This window comes from Ochotona princeps, chromosome 4 (genome assembly GCF_030435755.1).
Source record: "Ochotona princeps isolate mOchPri1 chromosome 4, mOchPri1.hap1, whole genome shotgun sequence".
In the NCBI taxonomy this organism is placed as follows: Eukaryota; Metazoa; Chordata; class Mammalia; order Lagomorpha; family Ochotonidae; genus Ochotona; species Ochotona princeps.
In genome coordinates, this window is record NC_080835.1 from 84468517 (window position 1) to 84490284 (window position 21768).

Consider the following 21768-nt stretch of genomic DNA (forward strand, 5'->3'; position numbering starts at 1 on the left):
TCCTTTGTAAATAAACTTTCTCAGTTTCTCAGAGTAATGAAAAACTGATATGAATGTATAGAGGATTCTTCGGAAAAATTCAGGGAAAATCAATAATATGACAAAACAACGCACTGCTTGCATAATGTTTACATCAAAGCAACCTTTTAATCCTATTTCCACAATCTGAAGTATTCTTTCACATTCAAGTTGAAACACTAACAACACACAAAGAGAAACTGCCAGCTCTACCCTCAGACCAGAGATGGTCTCCCCAAGAAACCACTGAATTTATCTGGACAATAAGATGCTGGACTCTATGCTTGGTATATGTTTGCAAAGAATCTTGACTGAATTTCAACTGTAATACTACAACAAGGTGGAGGAATCCACCATGGGAGGAGGGCACAGGGAGGGGTTGGGGATTCCCAGAGCCTATGAAACTGTCACATAATGCAATGTAATTAATAAAAAAAAAAGAGAGAGAAACTAATTCAAAAATGGGCCAAAAATCCAAAGAAATGTCTTTTTCAAAGACAGACATATAAATGATCAACAAGTACATGACAGAAATGCTCATCAGTGTCAAATAAAATTAAACCTATCATATTTCTGTTAGCATGGCTATTATCAAGAAATAAAAGTTCAGGTGAGGATGTGGAGGAAAAGGGACCTCTTATATATTTGTGAGAAATTTGAAGTAATACAACTTAAAGAAATACAGATTTTTCTGTTAGTATTACATCATTTTATTGCTATAAGATTATAAAAAAGCATTTATCTTAAAGTAGGATTTCAAATTTAATTAATGTAATTCATTTCAAGATAGCAAAATAAAAGAGCTATATTGATAATATCAAAACCAATGCTGATGGAACTTTAAATCTTACTCTAATTTTATATATCTGAGATAAATCCCCACTGGTTATGAATTAGTTTTTTAATGCATTCTTAATATTAATAGATTGATTTAGATTTTAACATGCAGTCATTAGGAACATTGACCTGTAATCTTTATAATATCAAAAAAATAAAACAGGAGTAGATATTTTGTATTGTATTTTACTACTGTATTTTACTAATTTCAGTAATAGAAAATAATCACTCCTTTAAAATTTACTTATGGTAAAACAAGAATGTATTTTGTTAAACTATAAAATTTTAGAATATTGTGGGGTCTGCAGTATTAAACAATAATATTGGCTTAAGTTTCCACATTTTCTTTCAAAAGATACATTTTGAAGTACCTGAGAGCTGATCATACGTTGTGATGAGCGAGCAATATTGGCAGGAAGACCAAAGAAACTAGGTTTGTCGTCCTCTGGAAGTTTTTCAATGACAGCACGATAGTCCTAAACCCAAAGAAGTGAAAAACAGTTTCTCAAAAAGGAATGAACTTAGACCATTGAAATCAGAAAGGCTCAATCCTGTGAAGTGTTTTCTTTGTATGACACAAGCTGAACTGTGCATGTGTTAACGATGGAAAATATTTACCATCCTCTACTTTTGTACATACATCCAAGGATATAAACATATTTTTGTCTCCCTGCATCCTCCTTTGAGTCATGCAGAAAGCTAAACAATGATTCTCATTAACCATCTTGTAGGAGTGAAGATGTCCCTCCCTGTAGACTTACACGCTTTGTGTATTTCAAAACAGCTGTGACCCAGAGTCATTTATTTAGAACTATCAAGTAAAATAAAGCTTAATTAACTGGAAACCCCACATCCACACTGATTTAGCCTAACCTAGAAAAAAAGAGTATATTTATTGTATGTTATCACTTATGATAGAATAAACAAAACTAACCTAGGCTGTCAGAAGTAAAGATGATGTGCCCGTTGGAGAAAGGCAACAATCAGCACAGGAACATGAAAAGTGCTTCTGGGAGGCTGAAAAACTTGTTAATTATATCCATGAGGTCAAATATAAACACTGCATCCTACATGTGTCAACTTTGATGATGTGCACATTTCTACATGAATTCTATTTTTTAATTTAAGATTCAAAAATAGAGATGGAAGATTATTGGGATATACTATCAGAAATGTATAATGAGTAGCTATTTTATATACTCTTCTCATTCACTCTAAGGTTCTCCTATTAGAATATAAGTTTCATAAATGTATCAATATATCCAGAATGCCTGGAACATAACTTCCATGACGTTTAATGAATTTTACCAGATGAGGAAGTGAAAGATAATACATAAGGCACATTAACAATAAATCAGATGGTCGGTAAGAGTTAATATTAATTTGTATTTTGAAAATGTGATACACCACATCCAAAAACTGAAAAACAAGAATCACATGATAGTATCAATAGATGCGGAAAAAGCTTTCGACAAAATCCAACATCACTTCCTACTAAAAACCCTAACCAAGGTAGGCATAGATGGAAAAATCCACAACATAATTAAAGCAATATATGAAAAACCCAACGCCAGCATCATACTGAATGGAGAAAAGCTGGAACTCTTCCCACTGAGATCTGGAACAAGACAGGGATGTCCACTTTCTCCACTACTATTCAACATAGTCCTAGAGGTACTCGCTGAGGCCATAAGACAAGAAAAAGAAATCAGAGGAATCCAAATGGGAAACGAAGAAGTCAAGCTCTCACTATACGCAGATGATATGATTCTTTATGTAGAAGAGCCAAGAGACTCAATACAGAGACTGCTAGAACTTGTACGAGAGTTTGGTAGAGTGGCAGGGTACAAAATTAATGAACAAAAATCAACAGCCATAGTGTATGCAAACAGCCCCAAGATGGAAAAAGACTTAACCAGCAAGATACCATTCAAAATAACAGAGAAAAGTATGAAATATCTGGGAATAAATCTAACCAAAAATGTAGAAGACTTATTTGAAGAAAACTACAATCTGCTTAAAAAAGAAATTGAACAAGACCTCAAAAGATGGAGTAATATCCCATGCTCCTGGATAGGTAAAATCAATATCATTAAAATGTCTATACTGCCAAAAGCAATATATACATTCAACGCAATCCCAATCAAATTGCCCAAAATATTCTTCATGGAACTGGAAACAATGATCCAAAGGTTCATCTGGAAGCACAAAAAACCACGGATAGCTAGAACTATCCTGAAGAACAGGAAGTTAGCAGGGGGAGTCACAGTTCCGGACCTCTGGACATACTATAGGGCAGTGGTTATCAAAACAGCGTGGTACTGGCACAAAGATAGAGAGGAAGATCAATGGAGCAGAATAGAAACGCCAGAAGGAAACCCACACAGATACAGCCAAATAATCTTTGACAAAAAGACGAACGACAACCCAGGCAAATGGGAAGGTCTGTTCAATAAATGCTGCTGGGACAACTGGTTGATAGCCTGCAGAAACAAAAAAATAGATCCACATCTCTCACCATACACTAAGATCAGATCTAAATGGATAACAGATCTAAACCTACATCCAGAAACCTTCAAACTTTTGGAAGAAAATGTTGGAAACACACTGGAACACTTAGGGGTAGGCCCTCACTTCCTAAAAAAGACTCCAGATGCAGTAGAAATCAAGACCAAAATAAACAATTGGGACCTCATCAAACTAAGAAGCTTCTGTACAGCTAGAGAAACAATCAACAAAGTAAAAAGGCAACCCATAGAATGGGAGAAGATCTTCGCACACGACATAGGTGATAGAGGGCTAATATCCAGAATATACAAAGAGCTACAAAACAACCAAAATGTCAAAACAAACAACCCACTCAAGAAATGGGCACGGGAAATGGGCAGACACTTCACAAAGGAACAAACCCAAATGGCAAATAAACATATGAAAAAATGCTCAAGTTCCCTGGCAATAAGGGAAATCCAAATTAAAACATCAATGAGGTACCACCTAACGCCAGTAAGACTGGCCCACATGAATAAAAGCACCAACGACACTTGTTGGCGAGGTTGCGGGGAAAAGGGAACCCTACTCCACTGCTGGTGGGGCTGCAGGCTGGTACAGCCTCTATGGAAATCAGTATGGAGAATATTCAAACAACTCAAATTCAACATACTGTATGATCCAGCAATAGCACTCCTAGGAATATATCCAGAACACTTGTTCTATGAGAAACCAACATGTACTCCTATGTTCATAGCAGCACAATCAGTAATTGCAAAAACATGGAAACAACCAAAATGCCCATCAAAAGAGGATTGGATAAGAAAGCTATGGTTCATCTACTCCATGGAATACTACTCAGCTATTAAAAAAAACAAAATGCAGTTCTTTGTGGCCAAATGGGCCAAACTGGAAACCATAATGCTAAGGGAAATGAGCCAATCCCAAAAGGTTAAATACCACATGTTTGCCTTAATTTAAGATGATATGATGTTATGTATAACATGTTATGTTTTGAATGTTATATGTTGTGTATAAACTAAAATTGAAGTATAGGTGAGGTGGTCACAGAAGGTGGCTGGGAACCCGCATTTACTTTTAACATATTGGTTACTCATTAATATGTCAATTAATTCCATAATGATGTAAATTTTTGCTGATGGTATGTTGGAGCTTTCAATTGACTGGGATGATACTCTGCTGGCTCTGTCATCAGACCAGAGAGGGTATACCTAAGAAACCGTTGAACTTGACGGGACAATAAGATGCTGGACTCTATGTTTGGTATACGCTTGCAATGGGGAAATCTCAACTGAACTTGAGCTGTGGTTATGCAATAAGGTGGAGGAATCCACCATGGTGGGAGGGTTTGGGGAGGGGTGGGGAGAACCCAAGTATCTATGTAACTGTGTCACATAATACAATGTAATTAATGAAGTTAAATAATAAATAATTAAAAAAAAAAAAAAAAAGAAAATGTTATTGAAACGAATTGTCTTAAAATACTTAAATGAGAAAACAATCATCTGTAATTGATGGATATGCATCTCATGAGAAAAACTAATCAGTCAATATAATAAAAATATTTGGACATGCATAAATAAATTTGTGGCAATAAACTGGAATTGAAATATTTAATGGTAATATATTGAATTATATTTTCTGAAAAGATTTTACTCTAAAGGCTTTTTTATAATATTTCAAGGCAAAAGCCTATGGTTGGTTAAAATAAGCACTCATTAACAAAACCATTTCTGAAAGATACACTGAATTGCTTTTATATATTTAGGCCTGATTTAAATTTAAACCAGAAACTGTAGATAGTTTTTATAAATATTTTCTCTTTTCATATTGTTTATATTATCAAACTCAGGTTTAACTGGAATTAGCAACTTTTCCCATTCCAGTTCTTCACAGCAGGCCTCCATTCTTTCAGTTTTTCTTGGCTACTCATTTACTTGTGCACGAGCTTGCTACAAACTTAAAAAGCACCCCAAACTACTTACAATATGTCTTACTAAGATTTAGACAAAAATCGCTTATCCGCCTTTTGTCTAAGATCAAGTGTAAATTTAGACTATCAGGTCACTTATTAGCACAGTAGATAATAACTGTAAAATTTATTCTAATTTAACAATAAGAAATGATTCAAATGTCTATATGGTATAGAAAATACTCAGAAAAAAAAATTAGTTTTACCTACCAAAATGCTGCAGGACTGTGGTAGAGCTATGGAATGTAGAAAAGTGCTTTTCTTATTCCTTTGGCCGAACACATCAACCACCGAAGAATTAAAGAACTGCTTCAGGTATGACTGAAGAACTCTGAGGTCAAAACAATTATCGATACGTCCTCCATAAATGGCATTTTCAAGTAATCCATGTAAGAATTCCCACTGTACATCTTTGGTACCTATAATTTTAGAATACTTCTATCAACTCATAAAATATTAACCAAATTCCCGTCTTTAGATACAGACATTGTATAAACATAGTAGGTATGTACTTCCATATCACAGCAAACACAGTGATAATTACATTACTTAGATATAAATAGATGATGAAACTGAAGCACAAGAAGTTAACTTACCAGAATAGAAAAGTTATAGAACTTCAGAAATCTGGGATAAGTGTGGTATTCTGAATCCAAAGCCTTTCTCTTTTTTTTCCAAATAATATTGCACACTTAAATTAGAAACTACTTAAAATTATCTGTCCATAATTTTAATATTTGAGGAAGAATTTTATAAAATATCATTTATACAGAAATTCTCTAAAACACCTTCACACATTATGGTGTACTAAATGTCACAATTTTACAAATTATCTGGTTTTATATTTTCCCAAGAGATAAATGTAATTTAAAAAACAAAATGGAACTTTTTTCCCCATATTATTTCCTTTTCTAAAAGTATACGTGTAATCATAATTCAGTATTAACATTTAAAAATTGAATCTCTTATCACTAGTAAATCAAGAAATTAAGAAAATAATTATTTTTACTATTAATGTCATTAGTTTAGTGCTACTAAACTAACATAAAATTCAGAGACAATCACAAAAGTTGAAAATAATGTAGCTCAATGCCTTGAGATATAAGGGTAGCAAAATACAGTTTTCTGATTTTTTTAAGGTTTATTTTATTTTTATTGCAAAGTCAGACACACAGAGAGGAGGAAAGATAGAGAGGAAGATCTTCCGTCTGATTCACTCCCCAAGTGAGCGCAATGGCCGGTGCTGCGCCAATCCGGAGCCAGGAGCCAGGAACTTCCTCCATATCTCCCACACAGATGCAGGGTCCCAAGGCTTTGGGCCATCCTTGACTGCTTTCCCGACCACGAGCAAGGAGCTGGATGGGAAGCAGGGCTGCAGGGACCAGGACCAATGCCTGTATAGGATCCTGGCGCGTCTAAGGCAAGGACTCTAGCTGCTAGACCACTGTGCTGGGCCCATTTCTTATCTACATCTTACCATCAGCGATGGATATTAACCAGGATGCAATTTTATAATTATTACTTAGTAGTTACTAAGTAACACACAAGTAGTGGATACGCCAGTCATTGAGAAGTAGACCACTGGTCAACACAGAAACATCAGTACAGAAGCAGTAGCCTTTTCATATTTTACAAAGATTTTTCAGGAACACATTTTCTTCTTCTAAAAACAAACTTTTACAGGATAAAAGTGAACACAACTTGAATTATAACAAAAAAGCTTTAACAGCCAAGAATTATTGTTAGCTGACAAAATACTACAGTGGAGCAGCTGGGGCTCGATACCCCAACATGGACTGCTGGATTGCAGGTGGCAGTTTTAGCTACTTGTGCCACAATGCTGGTCCCTATACTTATGAATTTTAACAGGTAACTTTAGGCACTTGAATAATTCATTTGGTTGGAGCTTGAAATTCTGCTGCCCAGAAAGACCAAGGCTTTCTAATTTTCTGTTCCTTGTAACTATGTATCACAGAAATCCAATGGGCTGCATGCAAAACAATAACAGAGTGTAAACAACCCTTAGACCAAATAGGCCTGGCGGTGAGAAGATAAAGAAAATTAAGGAGTAAATTTTGTGATAGGAAGTGAAGTCAATTTTGGAGAAACCACATCATTCCCAAGACTTCAAATGATTTCTGTAGTTTCTGTAGATATTAGAGGGGGAAAAAAAACTTTTCCCCATTAGTACTTACCATCAAAGAGTCGGTCAATAATGTTATACCCAGCCCGAAGGTCTGATAAAGAAAATTCATAAAACTTGGTCCAACCCTATAAAAAATTTTTAGAAGTAAACTAAGCAATGTTGAAAAATATAAAGACAAACATCACAGTCCTTAAGATTTTGAAAACAATGCTCATTATTTTAAAAAACCAACAAATTCTTAAATTTTTGTCATTGTCATTATTTGTAATAAAGAATTCACTAATACATTTCTCTGAGAATCAATGTCAGATAATTGACAGACAAAGCCTTTACATTAAAAAAAAAACTTTCCAAGGTCTTTCCAGAATTCTGCAGTTTTTTAAAAATGTGATCCCTAAGTTCATTACCACAGACATCACACTTTTCTCCTTTGTAAACTAACAGTAAGTGTGCCCTCCCCATAAGTGTGGAAAACAAATTATGTAAAACAATACAAAGCAATATTAATGTGTGATGCCTTCCAATTTACAAGGCATTGGTGAGCTACATGCCAGTCATGATGTCAAGTACTTTTACATGTATACTGTTTCATTTAATAACCAGAAAAATATAAATAACATCACTATTTCCATTTGATGGTGAGGAAACAAATGTTTACTGGATTTAAAGCAGCTATGAAACTCTAAAATCAGGACAACCCCCAAAGCTTTTCATTCTGGAACACACGCTGTGATTTTAACATGTGACTAAAATAAAGCTGCTAGATGGGAGCTCAGATGATGACGAAGTTTTAGAAAAGATTTCCTCAAAAGAAGTTGCACGAGTAGAAAACGAAGGATAAGAAAATGTAAAGATGAAATGATACAAATTATGGCTGAGATAGGTATTTGTCAAGAACGGAGAATCAGAACCACTTGTGATTGCCACAGAAATGGGGGAAATACACTTTACTTACTTGGGCAACAGTCTAAACTAGAGCTTACAATGAGAACTCGCTGGACTCAGGGAGTTAAAGAGGCTCTCTCGGATTTAAAGGTTGATAACAAGTGAGAAAAAGGGCCTAAGAAAAGGCTGAAGAGAGGCAGACACTTCCTCTGGCTCATGCTGAATAATCTGCATATTTTCAAATAATACACAAACTCGTTTGATAGATTTTTAAGCAAAGTGATGGAATTAATCAGACTCACATATTAGAAACATAATCTTGACCAATAAATGCAAAAACCAGAAAGTTGTTTAGCTGGGAAGGTGGTGCAGGTTACAAATCGAGTTCAGAAAATATGGCAGGGCTGCCCTGGGTTAAGCTGCCACTAGAGATGCTTGCACCACATGAAGGAGTGTCTGCCAGCAGAGTCCTGCCTAGTGCAGTGTGGAGACCTCCTACAGATCCCCACTGTCCACTTCAGACTGACCTAGTCACAGCTGTTGTCGCCATCTGAAGAAGAAGAAGACAGAAGGTCTCCCTGTCACTCTGCCTTTCAAATAATAATACAAAGAGAAGTACACTGATTTCAATGATATTTTGTAAGAATCAAGAGGAGTTGGTAATGGTTTGGGGAAGAGAAGCTAACAAAAAATTTAACAGCTAGGTAAACAGATATATAATGTCTCTACTGAAAACACTGGGAAATTTAACAGCTAGGTAAACAGATACATAATGTCTCTACTAAAAACACTGGGAAATTTTTCCAAATCTGAGATACCTATGATGCACACACTATAAAGATGGAACTAATAAATGACTGAGGAGTCAACTGTTTCAATACTTGAATTCAAGAATATATACAAATGAGAGGCGAGCCGAGGGCTGCGGGAGAGGACGTCTAGCTTGGATCCCGAACCCAGTCCGCCATGTGCCCATGGCTCATGGCGGGCTGGGCCCGGACATGCCTGGGTGCGGCCTGCTTCCTTCTGGGGTGAGTACGCCGAGGGGGGAGGCCTCCGTGACTGGGCATGTCCGGGACCCACCCAACACCCTCATTGGGTGGTGGGTGAACGGGATTGGGGAGGGGCGCAACCTCGGGCCTGCAGGATTTAACCTCCGGCTGCCAGAGGCGAGCCGAGGGCTGCGGGAGAGCACGTCTAGCTTGGATCCCGAACCCAGTCCGCCATGTGCCCATGGCTCATGGCGGGCTGGGCCCGGACATGCCTGGGTGCGGCCTGCTTCCTTCTGGGGTGAGTACGCCGAGGGGGGAGGCCTCCGTGACTGGGCATGTCCGGGACCCACCCAACACCCTCATTGGGTGGTGGGTGAACGGGATTGGGGAGGGGCGCAACCTCGGGCCTGCAGGATTTAACCTCCGGCTGCCAGAGGCGAGCCGAGGGCTGCGGGAGAGCACGTCTAGCTTGGATCCCGAACCCAGTCCGCCATGTGCCCATGGCTCATGGCGGGCTGGGCCCGGACATGCCTGGGTGCGGCCTGCTTCCTTCTGGGGTGAGTACGCCGAGGGGGGAGGCCTCCGTGACTGGGCATGTCCGGGACCCACCCAACACCCTCATTGGGTGGTGGGTGAACGGGATTGGGGAGGGGCGCAACCTCGGGCCTGCAGGATTTAACCTCCGGCTGCCAGAGGCGAGCCGAGGGCTGCGGGAGAGCACGTCTAGCTTGGATCCCGAACCCAGTCCGCCATGTGCCCATGGCTCATGGCGGGCTGGGCCCGGACATGCCTGGGTGCGGCCTGCTTCCTTCTGGGGTGAGTACGCCGAGGGGGGAGGCCTCCGTGACTGGGCATGTCCGGGACCCACCCAACACCCTCATTGGGTGGTGGGTGAACGGGATTGGGGAGGGGCGCAACCTCGGGCCTGCAGGATTTAACCTCCGGCTGCCAGAGGCGAGCCGAGGGCTGCGGGAGAGGACGTCTAGCTTGGATCCCGAACCCAGTCCGCCATGTGCCCATGGCTCATGGCGGGCTGGGCCCGGACATGCCTGGGTGCGGCCTGCTTCCTTCTGGGGTGAGTACGCCGAGGGGGGAGGCCTCCGTGACTGGGCATGTCCGGGACCCACCCAACACCCTCATTGGGTGGTGGGTGAACGGGATTGGGGAGGGGCGCAACCTCGGGCCTGCAGGATTTAACCTCCGGCTGCCAGAGGCGAGCCGAGGGCTGCGGGAGAGCACGTCTAGCTTGGATCCCGAACCCAGTCCGCCATGTGCCCATGGCTCATGGCGGGCTGGGCCCGGACATGCCTGGGTGCGGCCTGCTTCCTTCTGGGGTGAGTACGCCGAGGGGGGAGGCCTCCGTGACTGGGCATGTCCGGGACCCACCCAACACCCTCATTGGGTGGTGGGTGAACGGGATTGGGGAGGGGCGCAACCTCGGGCCTGCAGGATTTAACCTCCGGCTGCCAGAGGCGAGCCGAGGGCTGCGGGAGAGCACGTCTAGCTTGGATCCCGAACCCAGTCCGCCATGTGCCCATGGCTCATGGCGGGCTGGGCCCGGACATGCCTGGGTGCGGCCTGCTTCCTTCTGGGGTGAGTACGCCGAGGGGGGAGGCCTCCGTGACTGGGCATGTCCGGGACCCACCCAACACCCTCATTGGGTGGTGGGTGAACGGGATTGGGGAGGGGCGCAACCTCGGGCCTGCAGGATTTAACCTCCGGCTGCCAGAGGCGAGCCGAGGGCTGCGGGAGAGGACGTCTAGCTTGGATCCCGAACCCAGTCCGCCATGTGCCCATGGCTCATGGCGGGCTGGGCCAGGGCGGCCAGTGCGCCATTTGGCGCCAGGCTGAGCCTGCTGGCCGCCCGGCCGGGGAGCTCTAGGGTATTGGACATCTGAATCGCTGCTGAGATAGCTCTAGAGCGACCCCACTGTTTCTGGGATCTGAGTCAATCCTAAAGATTCCCAATGCCAGTAACTCTTCCTTTGAAGAACTTCCAATCCCTTAATAATGCTGAGCTTTCAACACCTATCAAGCAAAAGATAAGCTCCGGCTTGTGTAGCAGGCTGGCACCTAATGGTCCTCGGAGCAACCACGTGCAGGTGCGTGATTTACAGCTAGGAACGGTCCCAATCTGGGATGCCACAGCTGAGATGAGGTTCCCACCAAGGGGTGTATGTGCTGGAATGGGGGCTGCGTTCTATCTAGGAAACAGTTGCAGTCACCCGAGGCACTAGTGTGGGCTGGGATTGGATGCACCAGGCCGGTTCAGATCCCAGCACCATCTGGTGTTATGGAGAAACAGGGTAGATGTGGGACTGACTAGGCTGGGTCTCAATCCCCTTCTGAGCCATGTGTGAGCTGTATGTGGGTATGGACGAGCCATGGCTGGGCTGAAACATCCAACAACAAGAGTCAGAATGGGGTGAAAGCCAGCCAGGAAAAGCCACTGTTCCTGCTAGGACAGGAGGTGAACTCAGTAGGGTTGGCTCAAGAACCCCCTGGCAAGCGCAAAATCTGGCATTGGGAGGGGTTCTGATGGAGGAGCCTGGGCAACTCCTCTGGCAGGACACAGTCCCTGCAGGTAAGCGCGAGAAGCATGATTGGAAACAGCCCAGAATAGGCCATGGAAAGTTTCCCACTGGCATGCATTCGGCATGGGTCAGGAGCAGGCCAGGCTGAATCAGTTCATGTCATCCTCTGGCAAATCCGATCACCAGAACAGAGTGTGGAATGGGCCGGGTTTGGTTGCGACAAAACCAGTACACATTCTGGAACGCCAGGGCGTGGTTGCCTGTACTGGATATGAATGCAGCACCCATCCAGCACACGTGAGATCCAGGAAGGGAGGGGCAGAGCTGGCGGGGGGGTTAAGGGGCTGGTCCCCTCGCTGGACAACCACTCCCACTGGGGAGTGTTGGCTGGGATAGAGACAGACACGACTAAGCAAGGCTACAACACCTGTGCGCTGCATGTGGACAAGATCAGGGCCACAGCATCAGCTGGCAGAAGCTGGCACTGGGGACTAATTCTGTCGAGTCAAATCACAGGACCACCTAAAGAGTGCATAAACCGGGACAGAGAGACCTGGGAGGGAAAAAGTGGGTTCCCCCTTCTTGGGTCACTATTCCCGTGGGAGGGCATGAAAACTAGGACGGGGGCTGGGATGGCTAGACAGAGGCACTCAACAACATCTGTGAGGGCTGGATGGTTGAGTCGATTAGATAGAACTAAGCTTTAATACCCATTGACAAGTACCAGAGCCAAATGGGATGGGGGACAGACTGGTCTTCTGCTACACAAATTGGCAAACCAGGGTAGGGGGCAGGCTTGGTGGGGGTTATTGTGGGTCGCCCCGACTAGGCTGCAGCTCCCACTGGTTGATGTAAGGGCCGAACCAGACTGGACTGCAACACCCATTGGTTCCAGTGTAACTCGGGACTGAAAACAGAACCAACACAGCAATTGCAACCACCAGCTGACCAGGGTGATGGACTGTGCCGGGCCCTGTGCTTGCTAGAACATACAAGAATCTGGTCTGGGAATACCTCAAAGTATCTTTGGAGATCTCCCCACTTGAACTGCTGGACTCAGAATTCTAACCAAGAAAAGACAGAAGACAGAATAGGACAATCATTCATCTCAGCTACATGTTGGCAGCGAAATATGGGACAAATGGAGACTTCATGATGGACCATATCAATCAGTGGACCACCTCATCGAGCGAAACTGGCAGTGACTCATAACTGGAGAACTATTAACTCCACTTGAGCACATATCTCAGAGCATGCCCCACATCCGGGACTTGGGGTGGGCGGGAAACCGGGTGGGGCTTCTCCCTCAATATCCCCTTTTACCTCAGATACATGATGGAAACAATATGGACATAATAGCATTGCCCACCTCCCTATCCCCCTGAACCTTTTTTTTTTTTCTTTTCTTCTCTTTCTTGATTTTCCTTCAACTATAGTTAACTATGTAAAGATTGTCAACAACAATACAATAAAATGGATTATAAAAAAAAAAAAAAAAAAGAATATATACAAATTAGAAGTTGCAGAAAATACTAAACTTGAGCTTAAAAGTATGAGTCATGAGCCCATAAATGATATAATCATAGTCTCTTAGATCACATTTTTAAAATATTCTAGTAGAAAAGCTACAAAGCTGATTATGCATGTTAAGATATTCTCAGTTACCTGTGGGATATAATTTCTTCTTTCTTGACATGCAGCATGAAACCATGCAAAGCTAAAGAGAGCATGAGCTCGAAGTATATTATCTTTTTTGTTAATTTGCTCAGGAGTCCAAGATTCATAAGTACGCATTAAATTCTTCTTTAAACCTGGAGGTGACTTAACAAAAGTAATTAACATATTATTGAAAACATTACAGGTGTCTAATGTACTGAAAATATATTTGACACAAAATTTTTATCACTACCAAATTTGACTTATTATACCATTCAAGATGTACAGATTAAAAACTAGTTTAACTAACATTTAACAATCTCAATTTCCACAATTACATATAAACAGCAATATTCAAAATACACAAGTCAGTCTTGTGAAAATATTTATCATACATCCTTTACTGCAAATTCACAAATTTTAATATTAATGCATGTCAGTAAAAACAATCAAACATTCAACTTAAGAAGTCAGGCCGAACAATAGCAACTAATAACCTAAGAAAAAAAAGGAAACTCAGTGAGTAGAAAAGAATGTTCAGTGTAGAAAATATTAAGACTATGAAAATATTAAGAATATGGCACTATTTGGAAAACAAAATAATTTGTTGTTTTTTTTTTAAAAAGGTGGGGTGGGGGGAAGGGCTTGAGCCCAGAAGGCTAGATAGCAGTGCCTTGTACTCTCCTCCACCATAAAGTAATATGATAAAAAAGGAATGCATTTGGGCTAGAGTGACTCACTGAGGAGGAACTCTGCAGCAGCAAGGGAGTAAGGGGATCCCTGAACCACGTGGAGACTTAGAAAGGCAGCAGAGAGGGGAGAACCAACTATAATCTTTGTTTCTTTTCTTTTCTTTTCTTTTTTTTTTTTTTTTTTTTTTGGTCAAAGAATTCTACTAACTGTGCTGCATACAGAATTACACATTAGGTTGTATGTCAAGTTTAGGAAGCTGTCCAGAGATCTCAGTTTCTATCCAACCTGAAAATCTAAACTGCTATAGGACAGTGCCGTCTTCTGAATAAAGCTAATGTTATAACCTACTCTTTTCTAGAGGCCGATAGGTGGCTCCATTAGAATCTCTGGATCAGTGGCTGCCTCAGATGATGGAAGACAAGTTCATCAACATCCCACAGCTCTGGAAATGTGGTAGCCAGTGAAACAAATACTAGCACCACTCATGTTCATTACATGGAATTCAGGATAGTTCTCCCCTTGTCTTGTGGCTCTGGGACTCTGAATCCTGCTATGGTAGGCCTGAACATCCTCCATGCTCAAACTCAGAGGGCTTAGAACATGTGGTGGGGCTCTTGGATTATGGCTGTCACAACCACAAGCCCCAGCTGCATTAGTGTTCAACTCAGTAAGACTTGAGAACATCCAACTTTGGAGGCCAAATCCAGTGTGCTGCCACAGCACTAACTCCACAAACAGCTACAGTTCAGATTAGGGAAGTGCTAATACACACCACTGTTTTCAATATCAGTGGGTATAGTCAGAGGCCAAAGCACATTTTTCTCAGTACCAAAACATGGAGCACCCACTCAACCAATAAGCCATATTTCATCTGAAAAAAAAAAAGCGCTATTTCTACAAAATACACTCCATTAAGTGGAAACAAGCAGATGTTAAAAAAATGCATAGACATGAACACAGGCACACACACATGAAAAAGTTGAGGCATGGTATCCTAAGAAACATGACAGTTCCATAGATACACCTTCACAGGAAATCTGTAAGATCCCTGGAGAATTCAAATAATGACCCGCCCAAATTACAGTAAGATAAAACAGACAAGTCAGCAAAATAAGAAATAACTCAAGAATAATAATTTCAATGTAGACAAATCCTTAAGGAAAACCAAACAAAGCTTAGAGGCAAAACTTCAACCAATGAAATAAAAAAATACAACTTAAGCCTTCAACCATTGGACTACATCAAGCCCCCCCCCCCCCCCCCAAATTGGTGAACTTGGGAAGTTTTCTGTTGTTGTTCTTGCTTTTGTTTCTTTACTTCTCGAAATAAGTCAGACAACTTGAGAAAAGAAAGAATTAGAGTAATGAAAAAAGCCTACAAGACAAGCAGGAAGCCAAGAAGCACATAACATTTTCATTACTGGGATAAATAGAGAAGAGAAAGAAAAAGGTGTTGGAAATATATTCTGTGAAATAATAACTGGTAACTTCCAAAGCATGAGGTATAGATATGCAGATTCAAAAATGTCAAAGAGATCCAAGATGACTGAATAAGAGAAAGCCACATGAGCTTACACTGCTCTGGGTTAAGAGAATTAAGGAAGGGTTCCATTTCCAAAAGTCTGCTGACAAAAAGCTTCAGTGAGCAGTAAGTAGAAGCTCTGATGGACAGAGGGCTGAGCTCTGAAACATCACTTTCATCCAGCCTTGTACACAAAGAAAGTGGCAATGTTGTGACCGCATGACAGTATGATATGTACTTTCGTCTCTGGGCACAGAGAACTGCAGAGATATTTTGTGTGGTTCACACATTGGCATGGGAGGGATTGCAGCCACCACAGGCTTGCACTGCTGGTTAACCAACTTGAAAGACAAGAGGTGAGGCAGTGCTTTCACTGAGAGTCAAGATCATTCTCTCCCGTGAAGACAAGGGGTTCACCACACCCTACACTAGAGTGTAGGCTAGAGTACACTATGGACACGTTGTACACCTCTCCAGATATGCACTGAGGAAGCACTCACCACCATAGAGGCACAGTACAAAGATAAGCCAGAGAATAACGTATTTTCATAAATGACTAACCCACACACAAAAAACATGAACATCTGACGCAATGCAATTCCTCCAAAGGAACACAACATTTCAATACCATACCAAATGAAAAAGGAGAGAGGTCAATAGTTTTCCTGAACAACATGTTCTGAACAAAATAGGGGCACAGGGCCCAGCACAGTGGCCTAGCAGCTAGAGTCCAAACATTGCACGCACCAGGATCCCATATGGGTCCCGGATCTAATTCTGACAGCCTCAGCAGCCCTGCTTCCCATCCAGCTCCCTGCTTGTGGCCTGGGAAAGCAGTCAAGAATGGCCCAAAGCCTTGGGACCCTGCACCCGCGAGGAAGACCTACAGGAAGTTCCTGGCTCCCAGCTTTGGATCAGCACAGCATCAGCCATTGTGCTCACTTGGAGAGTGAATCAGACGGAAGATCTTCCTCTCTATCTCTCCTCCTCTCCGTATATCTGACTTTGTAATAAAAATAAATCTTTATAAAAATGAACATCAAGAGATTGGTGTAATACCTGAAAATGTATTTTAAAAGGTACTGAAAAAGAAATGTATGAATTTAAAAAAATCCATATATAGTACTGCTGCGAAATTTTCCCATGAGATTGAGATTTTGAAATTAAATTGAAATATTAGTAATGACGAATTCCATATTCCAAATTTAAAAATGCAGTGGAAAGACTTAACTGATTAGGTAAGGCAGAAGAATCTCTGAGCTAGAAGACTAATCTTGGGGAAAAAATATATAATTTCCAAGAAAATAAATGCAAAAAAACACGTTGTCCAAGATTTATAGGTTACCATAAAACGACCTAACATATGTGTCTTTAGGAGCTTCTGAGGGTTTGGAAAGAATGGATTAGAAAGCCTGTTCAGTCAAGTAATATCTAAAAACTTCCCTAATATGGAGGAAAGAAAAAACGGGCATTCAAGTACAAAAAGCACAGAACACTCCAAATAGACGTAATGAGGAAAAATCTTCCCCATGACATATTAAAGTCAAATTATACATGGTAAAGATAAAGATTCTGAACTACACACACAAGAAAGAAACTTCAAAGGCGTTTCAATCAGACATACAATTGATTTTTCTTCAGAAATCCTACAAGTTAGGAAAGAACGCAGAGACATATCTAGGTCAAATTAACTGCAAATCCAAAACACCATACCCAGCAAAACTCATGTAGAAATGAAGCTGAAATAAAAACCTTCCAAAACATAAGTCTAGCTTAAGGATGTGCTAAACATAAGAAATGGAGAAAGATGGGCCTGGTGCAATGACTCTGTGTCTATATTCTCTCTCCAAGTCTCAGGATTCCACATGGGTGCCAGTTTATATTCTGGCTGCTTCACTTCCCTTTCTGCTCCCTGCTTGTGGCGTGTGAAAGCAGTAGAGGACAGCCCAAAGCCTTGGGACCCTGCACCTGTGTGGGAGACCCGGAAGAGGCTTCTGGCATCTTAGTGGCTCAGCTCTATTGTTGTGGCTGTTTGGGTAGTGAACCAATGGATGGAAGATCTCTTAACACTCCTCTCTGTAAATCTGCCTTTCAAACAAAAATAAATAAATGTTTAAAAAAAATAAGTAGAGAAATGAAATAAGAAGGCAGAAAATTTCCTAGTAAAAATACAAAGAAAATCCAAAGCAAACAACGACAATATTTATGAAAAAATGATAGGACCAAGGTATGATCTTTCAGTAATAACCGTGAATACAAACAGACTTAGTACTCTAATCAGAAGATACAAACTGAAATTAAACAAGACCCATTTATTTGCTATTTACAAATAAAATACATCACCTACAAATATACACATGAATTCTAATATGAAAAAAGATATTTCATGCCAATGAAAAACAAATGGAGCCATTCTAATCAAATTATCACAAAAGCTATCAAAAGTGATGAATACAGGCATTATTATTGATTAAGGGATCAATCAACAAGAATATGTGATTATAGTAAATGTATATGTATCCAATGCCAGGGTATCTGGCTATTTAAAGCATTGCCCATGGATCTAAAAGGAGACAATACAATATTAAAACAATAATAATGGGTGACTTTAACATCACATTGTCAATGGACAGACTGACTATACCAAAAGACAAAACAAAAAAAGATCTAATCTATACAAATGTTCCTAATTGGTATCTACAGAGCATTTCGTCTCAGTTGCTAAATACAATGTTTTCTGTAAGTGAAAAGAACTTACTCTAGGACAGAACACACTGCAGGATATCAGACAAGCCTTAGCAAATAAAAAAAATAGATCATACTGTATATCTTTTCTAAATACTAGCGAATGGTTGTGGAAATCAACAACTGAAAAAAACCTAGAAAATATGCAAATTCATGGAGAATGCACTACATACCACTGAATGAATAAATCAGGAGAAAGCAAAAAGAAATTTTAAAAATCCTGGAAATAATAGAAGCTGACAGCACATTTTCAAAATACAGGATATAGCAAAAGTTGTGTTGAGAGGAAAATAGCCCTCAGTGCCTAGATCAAGAAATCAGGAAGGCATCAAGTAAATCATCTAACAATGCATTTCAAGGACCTGAATCAAGGATAGCAAATCAAACCCTAAGTTAAAAACAATCAAAATTAGAACAAAAACAAAATTAGAACAAAAAATGACCTGATCAATGAATTGAACTGCTTTAAAAAAATATAAGACAACCCAAATTAAAAAAATGTAACAACAACGAACAGAGATACACAAAGAATCATGAGGAATTACTACAAAGAGCTAAATGCCATTATGGCAACAAATTGGAAAATCTACAAAAAATAAATATATTTCTCGACACATACAATCTACCCAAACTGGGTCATGAGGACACTGAAAATCTAAATAGACCAATAATTAAGAGACCGAGTCAGCAAGAAAGTGCCTCCAAACAACAAAAAACCCCAGGACTTGATGGCTTCACTGCTGACTTCTACCAAACTCTTCAAGAAGTAGTAACTGCAGTAATTCCAATTCTTAAACTTTTCAAAACAATTAAAGGGGGCAATTCTCCCAAATTCCTACATGACTAGCATTGCTTTAATTCCAAAGCCAGAAAAAGATACAAAGACCTATAGACCAATATCCCTGATAAATAGATGTAAAAATCCTCAACAAAATACTAACCAATAACATCCAAGAACATATCAGAAAAAAATTCACCTGAATCAACTGGAATTTATCCCTGGCATGTAGGATGGTTCAACAAACAAATTAATAAATGTGATACACCCCATTAAAAAGCTGTATAATAAAAGAAATGACTATCACCATAAACACAGAAAAAGAATTTCATAAAATAACAATTTTCTTCCATGATAAAAGCTAAGAAAATTGGGTATAGAAGGAACATTTCTCAACCTAATCAAGACCATAAACAAAAACACCATTGCCAGCATCCTCTTAAATAGGGAAAGTTTAAGATATTTCCATTAAGATTGAAACCAGAAAAGCATGTTCATTGTCATCACTGCTATTCAATATAGCCTGAACGTTTTAGCCAGAGTTATAAGGCAAGGGAAAGAAACCAAAGGGATACAAATTGGAAAGGAGGAAGTCAACCTATCCCTATTTGAAGATGCCACGATTTTCTTTATAACGAAGCCAAAAGACTACTTGAGACTATTGAAACTCATAACATAGTGTACTGAATTTGCAGGACACAAAATCAACAACCTTTGTCAATGCACAAACTATTTCATGGCTGAGAAAGAACTCGTAAGAATAGTTCCCATTCACAATAGCTTCAAGCAAAGTTAAATACCTTGAAAGAAATTTAACCAAGAGTGTGACAGATCTCCAGAATGAATATTATAGATATACCATTAAGGAAGGAAATAGAAGCATACACCAAGAGTTGCAAAAAATCTGCCCGTTTGTGGATGGATTTGATATTATGAACACTGATGATATTCCAAGTAATTTAAAGATTCAATGTGATCCCAAATAAAATATCTATGGCATTCTCTGATCTAGAAAGTCATGCTAAAACTCAAGACACCCAGAATATGTAAAGCAACCTTAAATCTAAAAGCATCACAATATCAGACTTCAAGAAATACTACACAATTAACAACAACGACAAAAAGTATTACAGAGCAGTTATAATCAAAGCATTGTGGTACTTGCACCAAAACAGACAAGATCAATAAACAACAGAAGATCATGAAGAACAGAAATCCCAGAAATGAGCCCAAATATCTACAGGAAAAACATTTTTGACAAATGAACCAAAGTCAATCCAGGGGAAAAGGACAGACTCTCAACAAATGGTGCTTGGAAAATTAGATCTACAGGTACAAGAGCAAGAAACAAGACTCCCACCATACGCAAAAAAAAAATCCAAATGGATCAAGGATTTGAATTTATGATCTGATAACACTGAATTACTAAATGAAGACATCTAGTACACCTTTCAAGACATAGGCATAAAAAAAAAAGACATAGGCATAAACACAGACTTCTTGGAAAAGATCTCAGAAACACAAGAAATTAATACAAAATTAGACAAATGGAATCCCATCAAGCTAAAGAAGCCCCTGAACTGCAAGGAAACAATCAACAAATGAAGAGGTAAACAAGATTTGGAGAAAAGTGTTGCCTATTATTCAAGTGACAGAGGTTTAATATCCAAGATCTAAACAGACCAAGAAATTCAAAACAAGAATCAACTCAGTTACAAAATTTGTCAAAGAATAATTCAAATGGCCAAAAGACTAGCCATCAACGCAAATTAAAATCACAATAAGGTGTCACCTCATCCCAGTTAGAGTGGTCATCATATAGAAATCAGAAAACAGTAAGTATTGAGGAGGATGTGAGGTAAAGGTACCCTAAGTTGTTCTTTGAAGGAGGTTCTTTGAGGGAGGGGAAATGTAAAGTATTACAATCAATATGGGAATAGTAAGGAGATTCCTCAGAGATCTGAAAATAAACCTACCATATGATACAACCATCCCATTCTTGGAAATTTATTCAAAGGAAAAAAGTATGAGTTATCTGTACATGGTTATAGCATATTTACAGTAGCTCAATTCACAATAGCCAATGTGGAATCAACCCAGACGCTCCAATAACTAGAAAAAGCAAATGTGGAGAAATGTGGAAAAAGAAAATAACTGGAAATATATGTGATATATATTTATATATCCAGTTATATATATATATATATATCACATATATATCATATATATCACATATACACATGTATGTATTTCTGTATTCTGTATTTTATATATACATACACACACACACACACTCCGCTATAAAAAAAAAAAAAAGTCTTGTCTTTTGCAACTAAGTGGATCCAATGCGAAATGACCTTGCTTAGTGAAATAAACGAGACCCCTATTTTCCCCAGTCTGTGGTACCTGAAACACACACCACAAAATACTGAAACCCATTTCAGTAAGATTGACATGCTGTGCTTCGATTATTGTTTAGACTT

The 21768-nt window shown here is 40.0% G+C and overlaps 1 protein-coding gene across 1 annotated transcript in view; it reads right to left on the reverse strand.

Annotated features, from left to right (window-relative positions):
* The window catches only part of DYNC2H1 (dynein cytoplasmic 2 heavy chain 1), a 280093-nt gene that overhangs the window by 75058 nt on the left and 183267 nt on the right, over positions 1 to 21768 (reverse strand). The window contains exons 80-83 of the mRNA XM_058663973.1: positions 13558 to 13713; positions 7531 to 7606; positions 5546 to 5754; positions 1227 to 1331 (exon numbers count right to left, since the gene is read on the reverse strand). Coding sequence (XP_058519956.1) covers positions 1227 to 1331; positions 5546 to 5754; positions 7531 to 7606; positions 13558 to 13713 — 546 coding nt within the window. The remainder of the gene's footprint in view (positions 1 to 1226; positions 1332 to 5545; positions 5755 to 7530; positions 7607 to 13557; positions 13714 to 21768) is intronic.